This window comes from Triticum aestivum, chromosome 7A (assembly GCF_018294505.1).
Source record: "Triticum aestivum cultivar Chinese Spring chromosome 7A, IWGSC CS RefSeq v2.1, whole genome shotgun sequence".
Classification (NCBI taxonomy): domain Eukaryota; kingdom Viridiplantae; phylum Streptophyta; class Magnoliopsida; order Poales; family Poaceae; genus Triticum; species Triticum aestivum.
The window spans coordinates 220598814-220620296 of NC_057812.1; the positions used below are offsets into that span (position 1 = coordinate 220598814).

At 49.1% G+C, this 21483-nt stretch overlaps 1 protein-coding gene across 1 annotated transcript; it reads left to right on the plus strand.

Moving 5' to 3' along the window:
• Window positions 1-16119: 16119 nt before the first annotated feature.
• On the plus strand, window positions 16120-20005 carry LOC123150975 (uncharacterized). Its single transcript, XM_044570771.1, has 2 exons — window positions 16120-16463; window positions 16685-20005. Exon 2 carries the CDS (start codon window positions 16756-16758, stop codon window positions 19768-19770), a length of 3015 nt encoding a protein of 1004 aa, XP_044426706.1. The 5' UTR covers window positions 16120-16463; window positions 16685-16755; the 3' UTR covers window positions 19771-20005.
• Window positions 20006-21483: the final 1478 nt, after the last annotated feature.

Sequence of the window (21483 nt, forward strand, 5' to 3'; positions counted from 1 at the left end):
TTTGTATGACCTGCGTGTCATTGAATAACGTCATGTAAACTACTTTACTTTATTGCTAAACGTTAGTCATAGAAGTAGAAGTAGTCGTTGGCGTGACAACTTCATGAAGACACGATGATGGAGATCATGATGATGGAGATCATGGTGTCAAGCCGGTGACAAGATGATCATGGAGCCCCGAAGATGAAGATCAATGGAGCTATATGATATTGGCCATATCATGTCACAACTATATAATTGCATGTGATGTTTATTATGTATTATGCATCTTGTTTACTTAGGACGACGGTAGTAAATAAGATGATCCCTTATAAAATTTCAAGAAGTGTTCTCCCCTAACTGTGCACCGTTGCTACAGTTCGTCGTTTCTAAGCACCACGTGATGATCGGGTGTGATGGATTCTTACGTTCACATACAACGGGTGTAAGACAGTTTTACACAGCGAAAACTCTTAGGGTTAACTTGACGAGCCTAGCATGTGCAGACATGGCCTCGGAACACGGAGACCAAAAGGTCGAACACGAGTCGTATGGAAGATACGATCAACATGAAAATGTTCACCGACGATGACTAGTCCGTCTCACGTGATGATCGGACACGGGCTAGTCGACTCGGATCGTGTAACACTTAGATGACTAAAGGGATGTCTAATCTAAGTGGGAGTTCATAATTTGATTAGAACTTTATTATCATGAACTTAGTCTAAAACCTTTGCAAATATGTCTTGTAGATCAATGGCCAACGCTAATGTCAACATGAACTTCAACGCGTTCCTAGAGAAAACCAAGCTGAAAGATGATGGCAGCAACTATACGGACTGGGTCCGGAACCTGAGGATCATCCTCATAGCTGCCAGGAAACAATATGTCCTAGAAGGACCGCTAGGTGACGCTCCCGTCCCAGAGAACCAAGACATTATGAATGCTTGGCAGTCTCGCGCTGATGATTACTCCCTCGTTCAGTGCGGCATGCTTTACAGCTTAGAACCGGGGCTCCAAAAGCATTTTGAGCATCACGGAGCATATGAGATGTTCGAAGAGCTGAAACTAGTTTTCCAAGCTCATGCCCGGGTCGAGAGATATGATGTCTCCGACAAGTTCTACAGTTGTAAGATGGAGGAAAACAGTTCTGTCAGTGAGCACATCCTGAAGATGTCTGGGTTGCACAACCGTATGACCCAGCTGAACATTAACCTCCCAGATGAGGCGGTCATTGACAGAATCCTCCAGTCGCTCCCACCAAGCTACAAGAGCTTTGTGATGAACTACAACATGCAGGGAATGGAAAAGACCATTCCTGAAGTGTTCTCGATGCTGAAGTCAGCAGAGGCTGAAATCAAGAAAGAACATCAAGTGTTGATGGTCAATAAGACCACTAAGTTCAAGAAGGGCAAGGGTAAGAAGAACTTCAAGAAGGACGGCAAAGATGTTGCCGCGCCTGGTAAGCCAATTACCGGGAAGAAGTCAAAGAATGGACCCAAGCCTGAGACTGAGTGCTTTTATTGCAAGGGGAAGGGTCACTGGAAGCGGAACTGCCCCAAATACTTAGCGGATAAGAAGGCCGGCAACACCAAAGGTATATTTGATATACATGTGATTGATGTGTACCTTACCAGTACTCGTAGTAACTCCTGGGTATTTGATACCGGTGCCGTTGCTCATATTTGTAACTCACAGTAGGAGCTACGGAATAAACGGAGACTGGCGAAGGACGAGGTGACGATGCGCGTCGGGAATGGTTCCAGAGTCGATGTGATCGCCGTCGGCACGCTGCCTCTACATTTACCTACGGGATTAGTTTTGAACCTTAATAATTGTTATTTAGTGCCAAGTTTGAGCATGAACATTGTATCTGGATCTCGTTTAATACGAGATGGCTACTCATTTAAGTCTGAGAATAATGGTTGTTCGATTTATATGAGAGATATGTTTTATGGTCATGCTCCGATGGTCAATGGTTTATTCTTAATGAATCTCGAGCGTAATATTACACATGTTCATAGTGTAGATGCCAAAAGATTTAAAGTTGATAACGATAGTCCCACATACTTGTGGCACTGCCGCCTTGGTCACATTGGTGTCAAGCGCATGAAGAAGCTCCATGCCGATGGACTTTTAGAGTCTCTTGATTATGAATCGTTTGACACATGCGAACCATGCCTCTTGGGCAAAATGACCAAGACTCCGTTCTCCGGAACAATGGAGCGAGCAACTAACTTGTTGGAAATCATACATACCGATGTGTGCGGTCCAATGAGAGTTGAGGCTCGCGGAGGATATCGTTATGTTCTCACTCTCACAGATGACTTGAGTAGATATGGGTATGTCTACTTAATGAAACACAAGTCTGAGACCTTTGAAAAGTTCAAGGAATTTCAGAATGAGGTGGAGAATCAACGTGACCGAAAGATAAAATTCTTACGATCAGATCGTGGAGGAGAATACTTAAGTCACGAATTTGGTACACACTTAAAGAAATGTGGAATCGTTTCACAGCTCACGCCGCCTGGAACACCTCAGCGAAACGGTGTGTCCGAACATCGTAATCGCACTCTATTGGATATGATGCGGTCTATGATGTCTCTTACCGATTTACCGCTATCATTTTGGGGATACGCTCTAGAGACAGCTACATTCACTTTAAATAGGGCACCGTCTAAATCCGTTGAGACGACACCGTATGAATTATGGTTTGGAAAGAAACCTAAGCTGTCGTTTCTAAAAGTTTGGGGATGCGAAGCTTATGTCAAGAAACTTCAACCTGAAAAGCTCGAACCCAAGTCGGAAAAATGCGTATTCATAGGATACCCTAAGGAAACTGTAGGGTATACCTTCTACTTAAGATCCGAAGGCAAGATCTTTGTTGCCAAGAACGGATGCTTTCTGGAAAAAGAGTTTCTCTCGAAAGAAGTAAGTGGGAGGAAAGTAGAACTCGATGAAGTACTACCTCTTGAGCGGGATAGTGACGCAGCACAGGAAACCGTTCCTGTGATGCCCACACCAACTGAAGAGGAAAACCATGATAATGATCAAGGTACTTCGGATCAAGTTACTGCTGAACTTCGTAGGTCCACAAGGACACGTTCCGCACCAGAGTGGTACGGCAACCCTGTCCTGGAAATCATGTTGTTAGACAACAATGAACCTTCGAACTATGAAGAAGCAATGGCGGGCCCGGATTCCAACAAATGGCTTGAAGCCATGAAATCCGAGATAGAATCCATGTATGAAAACAAAGTATGGACTTTGACAGACTTGCGCGATGATCGGCGAGCGATAGAAAACAAATGGATCTTTAAGAAGAAGACGGACGCGGATGGTAATGTTACCATCTATAAAGCTCGACTTGTCGCTAAGGGTTATCGACAGGTTCAAGGGATTGACTACGACGAGACATTCTCTCCCGTAGCGAAGCTAAAGTCCGTCCGAATCATGTTAGCAATTGCTGCATACTATGATTATGAGATATGGCAGATGGACGTCAAAACAGCATTCCTTAACGGGCATCTTAAGGAAGAACTGTATATGATGCAGCCGGAAGGTTTTGTCGATCCTCGGAACGCTAACAAAGTATGCAAGCTCCAGCGATCCATTTATGGACTGGTGCAAGCATCTCGGAGTTGGAACATTCGCTTTGATGAGATGATCAAAGCGTTTGGGTTTATGCAGACTTATGGAGAAGCCTGCGTTTACAAGAAAGTGAGTGGGAGCTCTGTAGCATTTCTCATATTATATGTAGATGACATACTCCTGATGGGAAATAATATAGAATTTCTGGACAGCATTAAGGCCTACTTGAATAAGTGTTTTTCAATGAAGGACCTTGGAGAAGCTGCTTATATATTAGGCATCAAGATCTATAGAGATAGATCGAGACGCCTCATAGGTCTTTCACAAAGCACATACCTTGATAAGATTTTGAAGAGATTCAGAATGGATCAGTCCAAGAAGGGGTTCTTGCCTATGTTACAAGGTATGAGACTGAGCTCAGCTCAGTCACCGACCACGGCAAAAGATAAAGAAGAGATGAGTGTCATCCCCTATGCTTCAGCCATAGGATCTATTATGTATGCCATGCTGTGTACCAGACCCGATGTAAACCTTGCCGTAAGTTTGGTAGCAAGATACCAAAGTAATCCCGGCAAGGAACACTGGACAACGGTCAAGAATATCCTGAAGTACCTGAAAAGGACAAATGACATGTTTCTCGTTTATGGAGGAGACGAAGAGCTCGTCGTAAAGGGTTACGTCGACGCTAGCTTCGACTCAGATCTGGATGACTCTAAGTCACAAACCGGATACGTGTATATGTTGAATGGCGGAGCAGTAAGCTGGTGCAGCTGCAAGCAGAGCGTCGTGGCGGGATCTACGTGTGAAGCGGAGTACATGGCAGCCTCGGAGGCAGCACATGAAGCGATTTGGGTGAAGGAGTTCATCACCGACCTAGGAGTCATACCCAATGCGTCGGGGCCGATCAAACTCTTCTGTGACAACACTGGAGCTATTGCCCTCGCCAAGGAGCCCAGGTTTCACAAGAAGACCAGGCACATCAAGCGTCGTTTCAACTCCATCCGTGAAAATGTTCAAGATGGAGACATAGAGATTTGCAAAGTGCACACGGATCTGAATGTCGCAGATCCGCTGACTAAACCTCTCTCGCGTGCAAAACATGATCAACATCAGAACTCTATGGGTGTTCGATTCATCACAATGTAACTAGATTGGTGACTCTAGTGCAAGTGGGAGACTGTTGGAAATATGCCCTAGAGGCAATAATAAAAGTATTATTATATTTCATTGTTCATGATAATTGTCTTTTATTCATGCTATAACTGTATTATCCGGAAATCGTAATACACGTGTGAATACTTAGACCACACTATGTCCCTGGTAAGCCTCTAGTTGACCAGCTCGTTGTGATCAACAGATAGTCATGGTTTCCTGACTATGGACATTGGATGTCGTTGATAACGGGATCACATCATTAGGAGAATGATGTGATGGACAAGACCCAATCCTAAGCATAGCATTAAAGATCGTGTAGTTCGTTTTGCTGGAGCTTTGCAAGTGTCAAGTATCTCTTCCTTCGACCATGAGATCGTGTAACTCCCGGATACCGTAAGAGTGCCTTGGGTGTATCAAACGTCACAACGTAACTGGGTGACTATAAAGGTGCATTACAGGTATCTCCGAAAGTAGCTGTTGGGTTGACACGGATCGAGACTGGGATTTGTCACTCCGTATGACGGAGAGGTATCTCTGGGCCCACTCGGTAATGCATCATCATATTGAGCTCAATGTGACCAAGGTGTTGGACACGGGATCATGCATTACGGTACGAGTAAAGTGACTTGCCGGTAACGAGACTGAACAAGGTATTGGGATACCGACGATCGAGTCTCGGGCAAGTAACGTACCGATTGACAAAGGGAATTGCATACAGGGTTTGATCGAATCCTCGACATCGTGGTTCATCCGATGACAACATCGAGGAGCATGTGGGAGCCATCATGGGTATCCAGATCCCGCTGATGGTTATTGACTGAGAGCGTCTCGGTCATGTCTGCATGTCTCCCGAACCCGTAGGGTCTACACACTTAAGGTTCGGTGACGCTAGGGTTATGAAGATATGTATATGCAGAAACCCGAATGTTGTTCGGAGTCCTGGATGAGATCCCGGACGTCACGAGGAGTTCCGGAATGGTCCGGAGGTAAAGAATTATATATAGGAAGTGCTATTTCGGGCATCGGGACAAGTTTCGGGGTTATCGGTATTGTACCGGGACCACCGGAAGGGTCCCGGGGGTCCACCGGGTGGGGCCACCTGTCCCGGGGGGCCACATGGGCTGTAGGGGGTGCGCCTTGGCCATCATGGGCCAAGGGCACCAGCCCCTATAGGCCCATGCGCCTAGGGTTTCCCCCTAGTAGGAGTCCTAGTGGTGGAAGGCACCCCTAGGTGCCTTGGGGGGGAGGGAAACCTCCCCTAGGCCGCCGCCCCCCCTAGTAGATCTCATCTACTAGGGCCGGCGCCCCCCTGGCACCCCTATATATAGTGGGGGAGAGGAGGGACTTCATACACCAGCCCCTGGCGCCTCCACCTCCCCCCGTTACGTCTCTCCCTCGTAGTCTCGGCGAAGCCCTGCTGCTGTGACGCCCTGCATCCACCACCACGCCGTCGTGCTGCTGGATCTTCATCAACCTCTCCTTCCCCCTTGCTGGATCAAGAAGGAGGAGACGTCTCCCATCCCGTACGTGTGTTGAACGCGGAGGTGCCGTCCGTTCGGCGCTGGTCATCGGTGATTTGGATCACGTCGAGTACGACTACATCATCACCTTGCAAGCTTCCGCACGCGATCTACAAGTGGTATGTAGATGCAAACTCTCTCCCTAGACTCGTTGCTTAGATGAACTCATAGATGGATCTTGGTGAAACCGTAGGAAAAATTTTAATTTTCTGCAACGTTCCCCAACAATTTCAACAACCCATACATGTTACCCATCATACCTGCAAAGGACTTACTTGTGGGCCCTAAAATCAGTAGAACCCAGGTAATTCTCACTCATACCCACTCAAAAATTTCACATACCCACTCGTTTGTCCCAAACATCTCAAAGAAAATCCTAATCTAGCCACAACACACCCTCTAAAAGACCTTACTTGTTGTTTATTGTGCTGAAATGTTGGTTTTTCTATTGAATGTTATTTTTGATTGTGGGTATGGGTTTCCCCGCGGGGATGAAAAACCTAACGGGGACGGGGGCAGGGATGGGCATGGGAAGGTTGTCACATGGACGGGGTTGCGAGTCCAATATTTGGATGGGTAATTCCCATTGCCAGCTTGAGCCTTTACACATAAAATAGTCTGCATTTTGAATGCTCATACAATTTAAAAAAATGTTCATGAATTTGAGAAAAGTTTGGGAATTGGAAAAAATGTGAATTTGAAAAATGTTAACAAATTGAAAAATATACCTAAATTTAAAAAGTATAGAAATTTTAAAAAGATCATGGATATATAAAAGTTTGTGAATTTTAAAAGGTTAACTGATTTGAAAAAAAAGATCTCGGATTTTAAAAAATGTTCACCAATTTGTAAAAAAAATGAAAATGAAAAAGACAAAAACAAAAAAGTGGGGAAGAAACACGTAAAACAAAAAAATCAAACAAAAACCAAAAGAACGGAATGAACCCCCAAATAAAGGGTATGGAAAACCGAAGGAAGCTTCTGGAAAAGGTTCCCAAAACGGTGAAGAAGAGAGAGAGAGATATGGGTCGGCCCGGTTAGAATTGGCGAAGGAGCTGGATGTGGGCCTTTTACCGATAGAATTGGAACCCGCCTCTGCCCTAAAAAGGAGGAAGGGCAACCCACCCAGGTCCGATGATCACTGCATGTTCGGCCAGCAGATGGAAACGGAACCAGGGGCGGAGCCAACGTAGAAGCGTTGGGTTCAAGTGAACCCAACGACTTTTGCCTCGTACGTGCATGTAGGTACGTGGTTGCCTGACCTGAACCCAGTAAAAAATCCTGCCTGACCCCATCAAATAGCGCGAGGGCCATGTGAACAGCTAACCAAAGGGCCAGCCCCAATAAAAGCTAAGCAAAGGGCCAAAAGCCCACAAAGGAGTCAATGTGCCCAGGCGGCCAGGCCTAAACCGTGATTAGCAGGCCCCTTGTGATTACTCACGTAACGCAGCCACACGCAAGCCTCGTCGTCTCTTCGTTTTCCAAATCGCATCTCTTCTCTCGTCTGTTCGTGTTGTTCGGCGCCTCGCCGCTGCACGCCGGCGGCAAGCAGGCCTCTAGCTGCAACACTTGTAGCCCAAAATTTGAGGTAATTAGATTACATTATCACATCTCCTCATCTACTCGCTCTTATATATGTCCTATCTAGCTAATAGCCTATTAGTACGAATGTACAATAGTAATTTTTTGCCCTAGTTTTTTTTCCTGTGGACTTTGATTTGATCTAGGCTATGGAGGGGTATTATTCGAAGAAAACTGAGTCACCAGATCCGCTTAATGATACACGCACATCAAGGTCACCCATTAGACGTAAGCAAAGTGCATCACGTCAGTGTAACTAGTCTCCTGAAACCTACTATTCGCATAGAAATTAACTTAGATGAGTTGCCTTCTGGTCAGGCTGATCGAAAAGGATTGCAGAGTACACAAGCAATCCAAAGAAGCAAGATGCTATTAGGCTCCAATATTTAACGAGGGGACCTTACAGGCCACCGCTTAATTTTGATTACCCGTAGGGGGAGATTGGAGATACTCAACGGAGATCTAATCTAGATTGGTTTGATGAATATGGTCGTTTGCTTGAGTATAGTGACAGGGTGCATAAGGCCTTTTGTTTGTGCTGCCTTTTCAGAGATTACAATGAGGGACAAGCTGGAAGTGATGCATTTGTAATTAGTGATAAGGGCTGGAACAAGAAAAGCAGACTAGATACTCATCTGAGTAAAAGTAATGTTAATAGCTTTCATAATCTAGCAATAAAAAGATGTGATGCCTTGATGAATCAAGATCAATCAATTCAGGTTGCTATCGATAAGCAAACTGTTCTTACAAGAAAGCAAAACTGAGTATGACTTAGTGCTTCGTTTGATTCGGTTTAAAATGAAGAGATGCTTTTCAGCTATGAATGTTGTCAAGAAAAAGTTGCGGTATAAAATGGGTGACCAGTTCATGAGTGACTCTCTAATTTAGTATATTCAGAAAGATATATTTTCTACCATTAGTAATGATGCAGTGTTTAATCTTTTTAAGGTGATGAACAATCGAAAGGGGTCACTCTAAAAGTGAGTGACTTTACAAACTTCAATTGCTTGATGGTACTTATTTTAAACTTGTCAAACTAATTAACTTTCATTTTTTCAATGTTTCAAGAAGATGAGAAGCTAAACCTGGAGCTACAAAGTTATTTGATACTACTCTATTATTTATAATATGTAGATACGTGTTTTCACAATTTATCAAACCGGTATGTTTTGCACTCTTCAATTCTTTAATACAACACAATATGTGATATGTGATACTATATTTGCTTTCTAGTATATTGTTTATGGGTCCTATAATTTTGTTGCAATTAGACTTTAATGTTCATAAGTTAGTATCAAGTTCTCATAAAGAGTGAATGAGTGAACCCAATGGTCAAATTTCCTGGCTCCGCCCCTGAACGGAACCATACCCATCCGTGATCTGCAACTGCGATCGTGCCTCGCCAGAAAGCGATGCGAATCTCGCGGGCATGGGCAGTGTATCGTGCAATGCGGCAGCAGCAAGACACTCGATCCAGATCGACATGAGATCATCCGTCTGACATCTGATCCCCTGCACTGTGTCTTTCGGCGTCCTCGCGGCATTGATGATTGGTTCGACGAGAAAACACAAGATCTACTACTAGCAGGTAAAAAAAAATGGTTCCTTCTTCTTTTTTGCATCACATTCTCAAAATAATACACATTGTCTGCCAGTAGCCTGCTTGATGGATCGCCATCAAGGAGGGTAACCTGAACCTGTTCTTGTACCACCGGACAAACTGTTAGCACCTGAAAGTGTCCACCGGACAAACTGTTCCCTAATCTGGCTGAGATGTTGACGAACTATTCCCTGATCACAAAGAAAGTGTCAGTAGTTAAGAAATGGGGTTGGAACCGACTGAAGTGATTGGGCTTGCAAAATTCATTGGCCTGCTTTAATCAGTAATTATGTGCCCCACGCGAGGTAAGGTGGCCCGGCGTCTTACTACTACTAGCTCTAATTTCCTTACTTTAATGGGTAATTATAGTAGGGTTGTAGTACTCCTGGTCGACACTTTATAAGATAGTCTAGGCTTGGTGGTACTGAGTTGCATCTGGTGTCCTAGCTTAGTTAGTTCTCACTAGCTTGGACTTTGGAGACAGGTGACCAGTCACCTGTGATGGGGGGCTTGATTGATTGAACCTTTCATGTGATGCAACAAAAAGGATTGTTTCTAAAATGTGATAAGGACATACACAAATGCTACAAGAGTTTAGTTTTTTTTTCATTTGGGACAATAACAATCGTCCAATTAAACTAATTTCAACTGGCCGAAAAATGTGACGACCGTTGCCAATTGCTATTTGGGTCACAGTGCGATGGGAAGCAAAATATCAAGCCAGTGATGTGGTGATGTGCATTGTATATGTCTGTCTGATGCAGCCATGTTCAATTACATAGGGGAGCTTGTTGTTAGGGCCTACTCTCTTGGATTGTCACTGAACTAATCATTGATCCATATGCTTTCTTCCTGCACACGAGAGCGTGCCTGCCCATGGACACATGGTCTGTACCCATACTGCTGAAGTAGGAGTAGAAGCTATGCTAAGCTGCTAAACAACAAACATACTCTAGTAGAAAACGTACATGCAGATGCATTGTGGCATCGTAGAAGACGCACATGCAGCGTGGAATCGTACATCAGCCCATAACTAATCCGACGCGCTTTAAGATTGGAGCCCACTGTATTTTGCAGGGGAAAAAGTGAAAACAAACTACTCCCTCCGTTCCTAAATATTTGTCTTTCTAGGCATTTCAACAAATGACTACATACATAGCAAAATGGGTGAATCTACATTCTAAAATATGTCTACATACATCCGTATGTAGTAATCATTTGAAATGTCTAAAAAAACAAATATTTAGGAACGAAGGGAGTACTTGTGAACTAGTGCAATCTTGATTTTAGCTAATTACATTAATCATCAGAAGCATATTTTTAACAAATTGACCTCCACCATGGAGAAAATTCTTTCTTCCACGCGCTACACATACACTTCTAACACAAATTTTTGTAGAAGATAGAGATACTATCAAATTCAAAAATAATCTATTTAATTTATGGTATTTAGGGTGTGTGTGTGTGGTGGGGTGGGGTGGGGGTGTGTTGGGGGGGGGGGGTAATCCTGGCCAAGGACAACTTGTTTATCATCGGTGCGGGGTGCAGGGTGGCCCCAATCTACAAGTGGAGGTCATAGTTTTCCAATGTTGGGGCATTAGGGCACCTTCAATGCAAACTCTCAAACCGCCTCCATTCGTCTGGATCGCATGCTCCGGACATGGCTTGCCATCCAACACGGGACTGCATCTGTCCGCGGGCCGGTCCGGGAGTCTTTTTTCCCCCGCAAACCAGAAGCAAACCGGGGGAGGGGGCTTTGCGTGAGGCCGAACCGCTGCCACGCAAGCATCTGACAACTCTGGCCCACCCAAAACCTCTCTTTCTCGCCCGCGCCCTTTCCCACCAAAGCGTTAGCGCCACAATCATGTCTTCCCAGAGCGGACGCGACCACTCACTGGAGCCCACGTTCAAGTGGCACGCTTTCTCTTCGCATTGAAATGTCATCCGTCTGCCCGCCTACCTCCATTAAACCAGCACGTGTATCAAGGAACTTATTCCAGCGCCCAGAGCGCCACACATCCGTCCCTGTGCAGGTCGGCATTAAACACCTCGCCGGTTGATGCCTCGCATCCACCCGGTATTAAAACGTGGCCAGGCGTCGGGCAAGAACCACACCAGCGCTCTCCATCTCCTCCTTGCACCACACCTGCCATGGCCTCCAGCTCCAAAGCTCTGTGGGACGGCCTCTCCTGCAAGAAGAAGAAGGAGCTCCCTGGCACTACAGTCGGCTAGGTGGCCTGGTGAGCCCGGCAAGCACTTCAGAGCCGGCGATACCGTCGGCACCAGTCCGTCCAGGCGGGCCAATGCCGTTTACCAGCAAATCCACCGTGAGAGATTGCGGCAACGTGTCCAGCAAGCGGAGACAGAAGCGATGTTTGTGGAGGTCGACACGGCGGCGGAGGAATTTGACTGGGTCACCGACGTCGATATAGCCAACTCCGCGTCGGTCACGCCCGCGCCGCCGGCAACACCGATAAAAAGTAGACTATGGGAGGTCGCCATCGCTAGTATCCCACGAAGGCCACCACCTATGCCTTGTCAGCCTCTTGCCCGCTAGCGGGGACGTAGGACACAACGATCGTCTTCCCCAGGCGCAAAAACCACCCCTGATCTGTGCTTTACGGAAACGGAGGCTACTCTCCCCCTCCCGCTGAATCATATCCCTCTAGGGCTCTGGGCGGTGCGGCGAGCTTAATGCCGGACATAGGGAAGACATGTCATGGAAAACGGATCCAGCAGAGCTGACGATAGACTAGGTTAGAATAGCATAGCCTAGTCCGCTATTGTTTGGTTGAAATATGTTTGAAATGTAAATGTTTTCGTCCGGTTTATATGAAAATTATCCGATTTGCACAAAATTTGTTCGGTTTGTTGAGATCCACCTTGAAATCTATGTGGCTACAGTTGGATGGCCGGCTTCCACATCAGTGTTCGCGGACTCTCCCCTAGTCCGCGTTCGCATGTCGTATCCGGTTTGGGTTCATCATTGGAGATGCTCTTAGATAGGTCTCCAATTGTTCGTCACTTTGGCCCTTCTAGCGGTGGTTGCGGCGATGTTCAATAATGGTTCTTCCGCCATCTACATGGCCACGACGGTTCCTCCGCCTTCTTTTATGGCCATGGCGATGGCCAAGGAGGAGGTCATCGAGGTCGCCAAGAAGGGCAAGTCCGTAGAGGAGGTTCACGACGACGATAATGCTTATTCTTGGACCATCCCTACCCGGTACAAAGGATTGTTGTTGAAACCTAGAGTGTTGACCTATGGCCCTCAGGAGAAGTACAAGAGGGCTTGACTCGTTTGAGAAAGTAGTTTATGTCCCATTGCGTCATTTATGTTAAGTTTATGTCATGTTCGTTCGTGTCACTAAATTATTATTACTTTGCCTCTTAATCATGTTTAGTATTATGCACGAGCTTGTGAGTGTCATTGTATTTGAAATGAAGTTTAAACGGTGTTTTGTATGCAAAAAGAATGTGACAAGTAGCAGAGAACTTCTTTAGAAATTAAATTTAGGGGATAGGTTAGCTTTCAACGTCCCAATACACAAATTTTCCGGGAGGCTCCCAATAACTATTTCTTTTCTTTTTTTTTCGCGAATACGCAAAGCTTGCGTATCATTGCATTGATAGAAGAAGTTAGAATGATTATAGAAGGTGGTACAACACATGACACAAACACAAGGGGTGTGAACATGGTGCCCGAAGCGAGGAGATGTAAGATGCACGACCCAAACAAAGAAGAACACGGCTAAACTCGCCGACCAGAGAAGCAAACCAATCTACAACTAGACGACCAAAACTCCGAAGCCGACATCGAGGACGCCGCGAGCAACCAAGACAACGCCTTCATGAAGGAGAACGACACCGAAACGCCGTCGTCGTACGATCCAGAAACCCAGACCTAGGGTTTCCCCTAATGCTCGAAGAGGGGCACAGAACGACCATGACACGCCTCCAGGAAGGGGACGACACCCGCGAGTGTCGCCGCTGCCAGCACAAGATGTAGGGCTTTCACCCTGGACAATTCCAAGCAATCCCAAGCCGTCGGAATACGAGTTGAAGAGGAGGTTGTCGGGTGTAGGCCGGTGTTGCGACTGCAGGAAGGGGGGCCACGTGCGGTCCCAAAGGAGGCACCGTGCATCGCTGGGCACGCGAACTTCGGAGGAGAACGAGGATGTGTGGATGCGTGGATGCGCGGACTGAGAGGAAGTGGGGATGGGACGGTGACCGAAGCCCCGGACAAGCCAGGATCTGGAAAGAGCGCAGATCCGGGCCACCGGGACCGGAGCAGCAGGGCGCCGGCGGGGCCAGGGAACTGGAAGGGGACGCAGCTCCCGGAGCATGCCGGTGACGAAGATGCACCGGGATGGATGGTCAACCAAGACACCGCAGGGTGATGATGGTGCAGATATGCCGAGGAGCCAAAGAGCCAAGAGAGCCCGAAAGAGCGCAACTTTCGAGGCTCGTCGGGTCCGAAGCCACGCCGGCCGACAATGCACGCAGGAAAGGGATGCATGTCCATGGCCGCTAGGCCGAAGCCGCCCCTGCGGGGGGATGGGGGCGAGGTGGAGGTGTCGAAGTGGACTCGTGCGCAGCCAAACCCACAACCGACGTGCCACAGGAGGCAGACGACGACCGCACAACCGCAGCCAGCAGCCCTCCATGGTCGCCTCCCGAGAAGGCGGACCTGAAACTCGGGAGGGGGGGGGGAGGGTCGGAGCAGGGTGAGCCGCATCTAGCAGGGCCCCGCCAAGGCCGGCCAGCTGGAGCGCCGCAGCTACCCGGAGAGGACGTCCAGATCATGTCAAGGCAGACAGGGCACCACCGGTGATGAGGGATGCGGCCGCGACAGTCTACCCGCGCCGCCAGCGAATATGGTAGGCTAGGGGAGGCCGGCACCGCCGCCGCCGACTCAGATCTGGCGCAAGAGGGGGAGGGCGGTGGGAGGAGGAGGGACAGCCCCGCCGCCGCCATCCGACGGCTGGGTTCCCCCCGAGTCGCCCGGCTCGGGCGACGTGGGGGTCGGGAAACTCCTTGGTGTGAGTCGCCACCTCTCTACCCCCCTCCCTCCCTCTCTCCGCCGAGGTTTAGGCAATGTGGGCATTACGTTGTTGCTTGTTTTGATCATTGTGTTTGGTGAACCATTGTGCTTTGTCTGTCGAAATAATGATGAACTGTTTGTGAACTGTTGCGCTCACCGGAGGCCAAAAGCAATAAATTTTGTTCTTAAGAAAAACGAGCCTTGGGAGGTTTGAGAAAAATTCCGTTCAACTATTGAGGACGTCTCTAGATAAATGATACTGTAGTATGTGATGTGGAGCATATTCCTTATTTTTTGACGAACAAATGCACGATCAGGCCCCTGCGCATGATTCATGATATGTGCTGTTCATCCTTTACTAGAGCTCTGCCTCTGAGAGTACTCTTAACCTGAACCGTAACGCCGGACAGTTTACTGTTCTGACGGCTCATTTATACTGCAGGCAGTAGAAAAGCGCTTTACCAGTTTCGGTTTGGTTGAGATCTTGAGTACAGTAATAATAAGTGTATTTACTTAGCCCAGCAGGTACTCTTTTGTAAAGAACGATTTGAGTTTTGAAGTCGAGCCCATGCGTCCCGCTCGAAGGAACCAACCAACCTCATCTATTTCGAGATTCCCGCCGCCAGCCAAGGGAAGCACTGGAAAGAAAATACTACTCGTAGAAACGGAGATGCCATCCACCCATCATCGCCGTCGGTCAACATGTGAGTCACCTATCTTCACCCTGGAAAGGAGCCGGGGAGAATCAAATCATCAATGGCCACACCACCGGCCTGCCTGCCTGCCACATCTGCCCTCCCACATGTGCTAGAGAGAGAGAGAGAGAAGAGCGTCTTGTGTGCGTGCTTTGTTCACTTGTGCGCGTGGAGGGGGGGAAAGGTCTCTTCTGCTTTGCAATACCCTAGTCTGGAGAGAGAAAGAGTATTTGTTTCCTGGTGCGATGGTAGGATTTGATTTGAATGCAGCTGCAGTTGGGCTTGGACTGGTCTCTCTCTCTCTTGGGTCCAGATTTCCATGCCACAACAGGCTGAGGCCATGCCATGCCTGCACCATTTCGTGTCTTCTTGCGCTCTATCCACTGCCGGATCTCCCCACCTCCCCCAGCCGAGCAGTACTCCATTGGTACTCCAGGTCTAGGGTTTCTCATAGGCATTTCACTGGACTAATCTGGATTAGTGGAGTAGTTTAGCACCGCGGCCATAGCTAAGCTTGGGACAGTGTAAAATAAACAGTGAGGGGGGCGCCACCCAGAGCACATAAAACAAGGGATTAGGCGGGCAGATGCCACTGTTCAATGGCCCAGCCAAACCAGCACCAGTATAATAATCTCTCTCAGGCACAGCTCCAGATGAGAATCACGCTTGCTTTGCCGCATCCAGTGCTGTACATGGTCAAAACTCCTAGCAGGATAGGATGGACAGGATAGGATGGCTTGGGAGTATTTCTCGCCATGGGAAATGGCGCTGGCCTTTGTGCTGTGTGGCACGTGGCAGTGGCACTGGTAGTACTGGTGTTACTACAGTATACAGTCTAGATACATCTGTATCTAGACAAATTCAAGACAAGTAATTCAGAATGGAGCGAGGGAGTAGGAGACACTGGTAGCTCCACGTTTGCCTGCGCCTTTTGATGCCACATTTGGTTCCCGGTTTATTTTAGGGGTTGGTGGTCATCTCAAGAGAGGACCCCGAGCTGAGGCTGTACTTTCTTGGCACCAATGGGCCGCTCCTCCTCCTAGTCCTAGTCCTAGTCCTAGGACAAAGATCACGGAGGGAGGGAGCATAGTTATTACGCCCATCCATTCAATGGTGCCCGAGTCGGAAAGCTAGGACTTTTTTCAAATCCGGCTCCAGGCCCCGCTGCCATTTTTGGTCCTCCAAGCTTCAGTTCAGCAAGTGCTATGCTCTGAAGAGAGGGGGGAAGAAGAATATCACCACTTCTCCTTCTGTGGTAGCATTGGCATTGGATTCTCCTTGAAGGATACCTCAGCACATCAGTAAGTTCTTTTTTTTGACTTGCTTCTTCAAGCTCTCGCTTCCTTAACACGTTTTTGGATGGAATAAGTGCGGAATCTGCAGATTGCCGCAGGTTGGTTGCTGGAACAGTGGTTTTGTGTTGTTTTTTCGAATGAGATGTGACCAAATGCTTTCTCTTTCTGGCTCTTATGAGGAAGAATCTGTGCTTATCACTCCTCCTTTTCTTTTGAATCTTTGGTAGGGACATGAGGAGCTCCAGATCATGCCGCGCTTTCCAGCAGAACCACCGAGCTTTGTTGTGATTTGGTAGCCATGGAGATGGAGGAGCAGAAGGAGGCCCCGGGCTTCCTTGAGGTGCCCAAGGACATCCCCGTCGCCACCAAGCCCCTCACCATCAGGACCAATGCCGGGTACGGCAGCAGCTCCGACCGGTCCAACCCCATCTCGCCGGCCATCTCCTTCACCTCGCACCTCTACTCGCCGTCGCCGCCGTCCTCCGCCTTCGTGTCGGCGCTGCAGTCCCCGTACATCTCGCCCCGGGTCCTCGACCCGCCGGAGCCGCCGGCGCAGCAGCCGCACCGGCAGCTGCATCAAGAAAGCAAGGCCTCCAGCGTCACCACCACCACGGCGCAGTCGCCGGCGTCCTGCTCCAACGGGTCGCAGTCCGAGGACACCGACGCGCCGAGCGCGTCCCGCACGCCGCCGTCCGAGCGGTACGACTCCAGCGGCATCGACCCGGCCAAGATTTCAGACGGCGGCGGAGGCGGCTGTGGCGGCGCGCCGCCGCGCGTGTCCTTCTCGTTCCCCGTGCCGCGGGTGTCCTTCACCAGGGGCCCCGTGGCGTCGCCGTCGTCCAACGCCAAGCTCCGGAGCTGCGACGTGTACATCGGCTACCACAACAACGGCAACCTCGGCAGGTTCTGCAAGTGGCTCAAGGCGGAGCTGGAGCTGCAGGGCATCGCCTCCTTCGTGGCTGACCGGGCGAAGTACTCCGACGCGCAGATTCACGAGATTGCTGACCGGATTATTTGCTCCGTGGCATTCGGCGTCGTTGTGGTCACCATGTCAAGCTTCCTCAACCCCTTCAGCCTCGAGGAGATCAGGTTCTTTGCTCAGAAGAAGAACCTCATCCCTATACTGTTCGACACCGAGCCGTCGGAGATTGCCGGGCTGTTTGATGGCAAATTGGAGGACAAGGAAGGGAAGGAAGCATTCGAAGGGCTGATGCGGTGCCACGAGTTCAAGCTCGAGGCGAATGAGACCAATTGGAGAAGCTGCGTGTCAAAGACAGTCGGTCTGCTGCAGTCCAAGCTTGGCAGGAAGAACATTGCTGAGAAGGAGAGTGAGGGGTCCGGAGGCATACCCTTCCCACGTAACCGGCATTTCGTCGGAAGGGAGAAAGAGCTGAGTGAAATCGAGGGGATATTCTTTGGATCCTCGGTGGATATCCAGGAAGTGTTGGACTGCTCAAGGGGCTCCACTACAAATGAAAGATCCAGCGGCGTGTCTGACGGCTTTGCCGACGAGGAGAGCGACACGGTGAGGACGTCTAATGCCAAGTACATCAGTTTGGAAATGCGCAAATGCAAGGAGCCGACATTGGAGGCCTGGATCGATCCGGTGATCGAGCTGTCGTCGGGGAAAGGTAGAAGCCTTCAGAAGCAGAGATCAAAGCACAGGAGGTCAAGGTTCCGGTGCAACAGCAAGGGCTGCGGCGGTGCCAGTGTGGTCTGCATCAATGGCTCCTCCGGCATTGGCAAGACAGAGCTGGCATTGGAGTTTGCTTACCGGTACTCCCAGCGGTACAAGATGGTGCTGTGGATTGGGGGGGAGGCTCGGTACATGAGGCAGAACATACTCAACTTATCCATGAGCTTGGGATTGGATATCAGTGCTGAGGCTGAGAAGGAGAGGGGCAGGATTAGGAGCTTTGAGGAGCAGGAGATCGATGCATTCCAGAGGGTAAAGCGGGAGCTGTTCCGGGATGTGCCCTACTTGCTTATCATTGACAACCTTGAAAACGAGAGGGATTGGTGGGAAGGCAAGGACCTCCATGACTTCATCCCAAGGAACACCGGAGCGACGAATGTCATTATCACCACGCGGTTGCCACGCGTGATGAATCTTGAGCCGATGCAGCTGCCACAGCTCTCATACATTGATGCGATGATCTTGATGAAGGGTAAGCTTAAGAATGACTATCCAGCCGACGAAACAGAAGTACTCAGGAAGCTGGACGAGCGGTTGGGCAGGCTGAGCTTTGGTCTGTCGGTCGTCGGTTCACTGCTCTCCGAGCTCATGATCGCTCCTTCCACTCTGTTTGAGGCTGTTGAGAGAATATCATTGAACGAGAACTTGTTCCCCCATGATGCCAACGACGACGGCTTCTGCCGTAACAATTCCTTCCTGATAAAGGTGCTGGTCTTCTGTTTTGCCTTGATGGACCGAGCGAAAGGAGGACACCTGACATCGAAAATGATCATCGCCGGTTCTTGGCTGGCTCCTGCACCCGTGTCGTCTACGCTGTTGGCCGCCACGGCGAGCAAGCTACCGATGAAAGGCAGCATTCACCTCTGGGGTGAGTCCCTGAAGACTGCATTTCTATGTGGCACACATTGCTTTCTTGCTCCTAACGGCCGAAAAGCTGAGGTGGAGTCAGCACTCTTGCTTGTTAAGCTCGGGCTGGCAAGAAAGGCGACCCGGCATCCTGGTTGCTGGATCCAGTTCCACCCGATCACGCAGCTCTTCGGCAAGATCAGGGGAGGCTTGGCGCCGACCACCGCAGCCGTGAACGGGGTGATGAGGGCCGGCAACCCCTCGTCGTACTCAGACCACCTGTGGGCTAGTGCATTCCTTGTGTTTGGCTTCAAGTCTGAGCCACCTGCCGTTCAGCTCAAGGCGGTGGACATGGTGCTCTTCATAAGGAAGACGGCCCTGCCCCTGGCGATCGAGTCCTTCATGACCTTCTCGCGGTGCGGCTCGGCCCTGGAGCTGCTCAAGGTGTGCACCAACATCCTGGAGGAGGTGGAGAAGTCCTACACGTCGCGGATGCAGGACTGGAACCGCGGCTCGCTGTCCTGGAGGAAGAAACTGCAGCCGAACCACCGCGTCGACGAGTTCATCTGGCAGGAGGTGACGCTGCTCAAGGCGACGCTGCTCGAGACGAGGGCAAAGCTCCTGCTCCGAGGCGGGCTGTTCGACACCGGCGAGGAGCTGTGCCGGACCTGCATCAGCATCCGGACGGTGATGCTCGGGCATGGCGACGCCCAGACGGTGGCCGCTCAGGAGACGCTGGCGAAGCTGGTCAGATACAGGAGCAAGGTATGAGATGACATCCAAAAACCCTTGCGAGCTGTTCTAGTTTGCAGCCCTTATTAGAAGGGTTTCCAGGAATTTTCATTTCTCCCGGTTTCTGAGGCTCCGACGTGATGCCAGCCACAGTTTTGTCAGTGATCTGTGCAATATCCAAGCTTCATGATGATGCCACGTGTAACCTGAGTTGTTATGTACAGTACAGTTCAGTTCAGTTGCTATTTGAAATACTTATGTTATTATCTTCTTATTACTTTCGTTCTTTCCGAGATTAAACTTCCACTTTAGATATGAAAATGTGGTCTTCTTTTCTTGAAGATGTTAGATCAATTGAAAGTGCTTTCTCTTATGCTTTCTCAGAAAGAAACTGTGTCGTCCATGGTCCAATCTCGTTTGTTTGCAAGAGTGCAGCTAGTTAGTTTGCATGAAGTATGAACATTCTTGTCGGCTGAGATGCAACTATGTCATATGTGGTGTTGCTGCCCGGCTTTTGAGGCGAGATTTGTCGGGTAAAAATGGTAACGTCTGAAGGCCCCTCCCAATGCCCCACCTTGTACAGGTGCTAAGCTTTCCACGTAGACAAAAAAATCTGATGTGACAAGTTATTTAAGAGAAGAGAAATGGGTGTGGTGGCCCAGGAAAAACCAATGCTAAGCGCGCTTGAACCTAGGCAAAACATCTAAAAGAAGGGAGCCCACCAATACATGAAGAGGTTTAGTTGTTAAATCATTAAATGAAGTAAGCTTAGCAACCATAAGCTAAGCACCTATGCATTGAGGAGTATAGTTGCTAAGCTATTTAATGTGCTTAGCATCTCATCTAAGCACCCATGCATTGGGAACAGCCTAAGCAGCTTCGAGATCTTTTTTCCCGTATGATGTTTTACTCAACAATTCCTTTGCTGTAAAGCAGTTGTTTGACTGAAACAAAGTGGTAGCATCTGTTGCCGTCTTCTTTGCTTAAAGTTGAGTGCATTTTGTTTGCGACAGTGACCACCCACGGTTGTGTGGATTCGCCACCGAAATCTCTAGTGCTCACGCAAGTCAAGCTCTGCTGTCCGATCTTTTGAAGACGAACAACACTTGCATCTCATTAGCAGTAGGGAGTATCTTCTTAGGGCATTTCTAACCGATCCCTTATCCAGTGTTAGAGGCGCGCCTAACCAATCCTCAATCCGTCATAAGGGAGTATAGCATCAACCTTTTTCCTAAACTCAGCTGCGCCTCTCCCTCGCGTCGCCCCCCGCCCCTACATTTTTGCCGGCGCGCCTCCCGGCGACCGCTCGCCGGCCCCGCCGCTACCTTGTTGCCTTCTTGGTCCCCGCCGCCCTTCTGCCCGATGTTAAGCCTGTTCAGCCTCCGTCGCCGTCGCCGAAATCAAGGTGAAACGCCACCGCCGTTGCCATATAGCTGATTCATCGGATTGCTTCGAAGCTTCTTCATTTTCTGTCGGCCGCCGCATCTCACCTTGCTTGCACACCGCTGAAGGTCATTCGCACGTGTTGCCGCCTGCTGGTTTGGTCTAAACGGCACCGGCCGGCCGGTGCACCACCACCACACCGCAAGTGTTCCAGGAATTGCAGTAGGTGAGTTTTTTTGTTTCTTTTTTAACCGAAAAGTTTGGATCGAACCTAAGCGTTTGAATTGTAGATGAAGAGGTTGAGGGAGATGGTCTTGGAGGACTCGTCGTCATCCGAAAAGGAAGAAGAAAATGATGTTATTGACACCG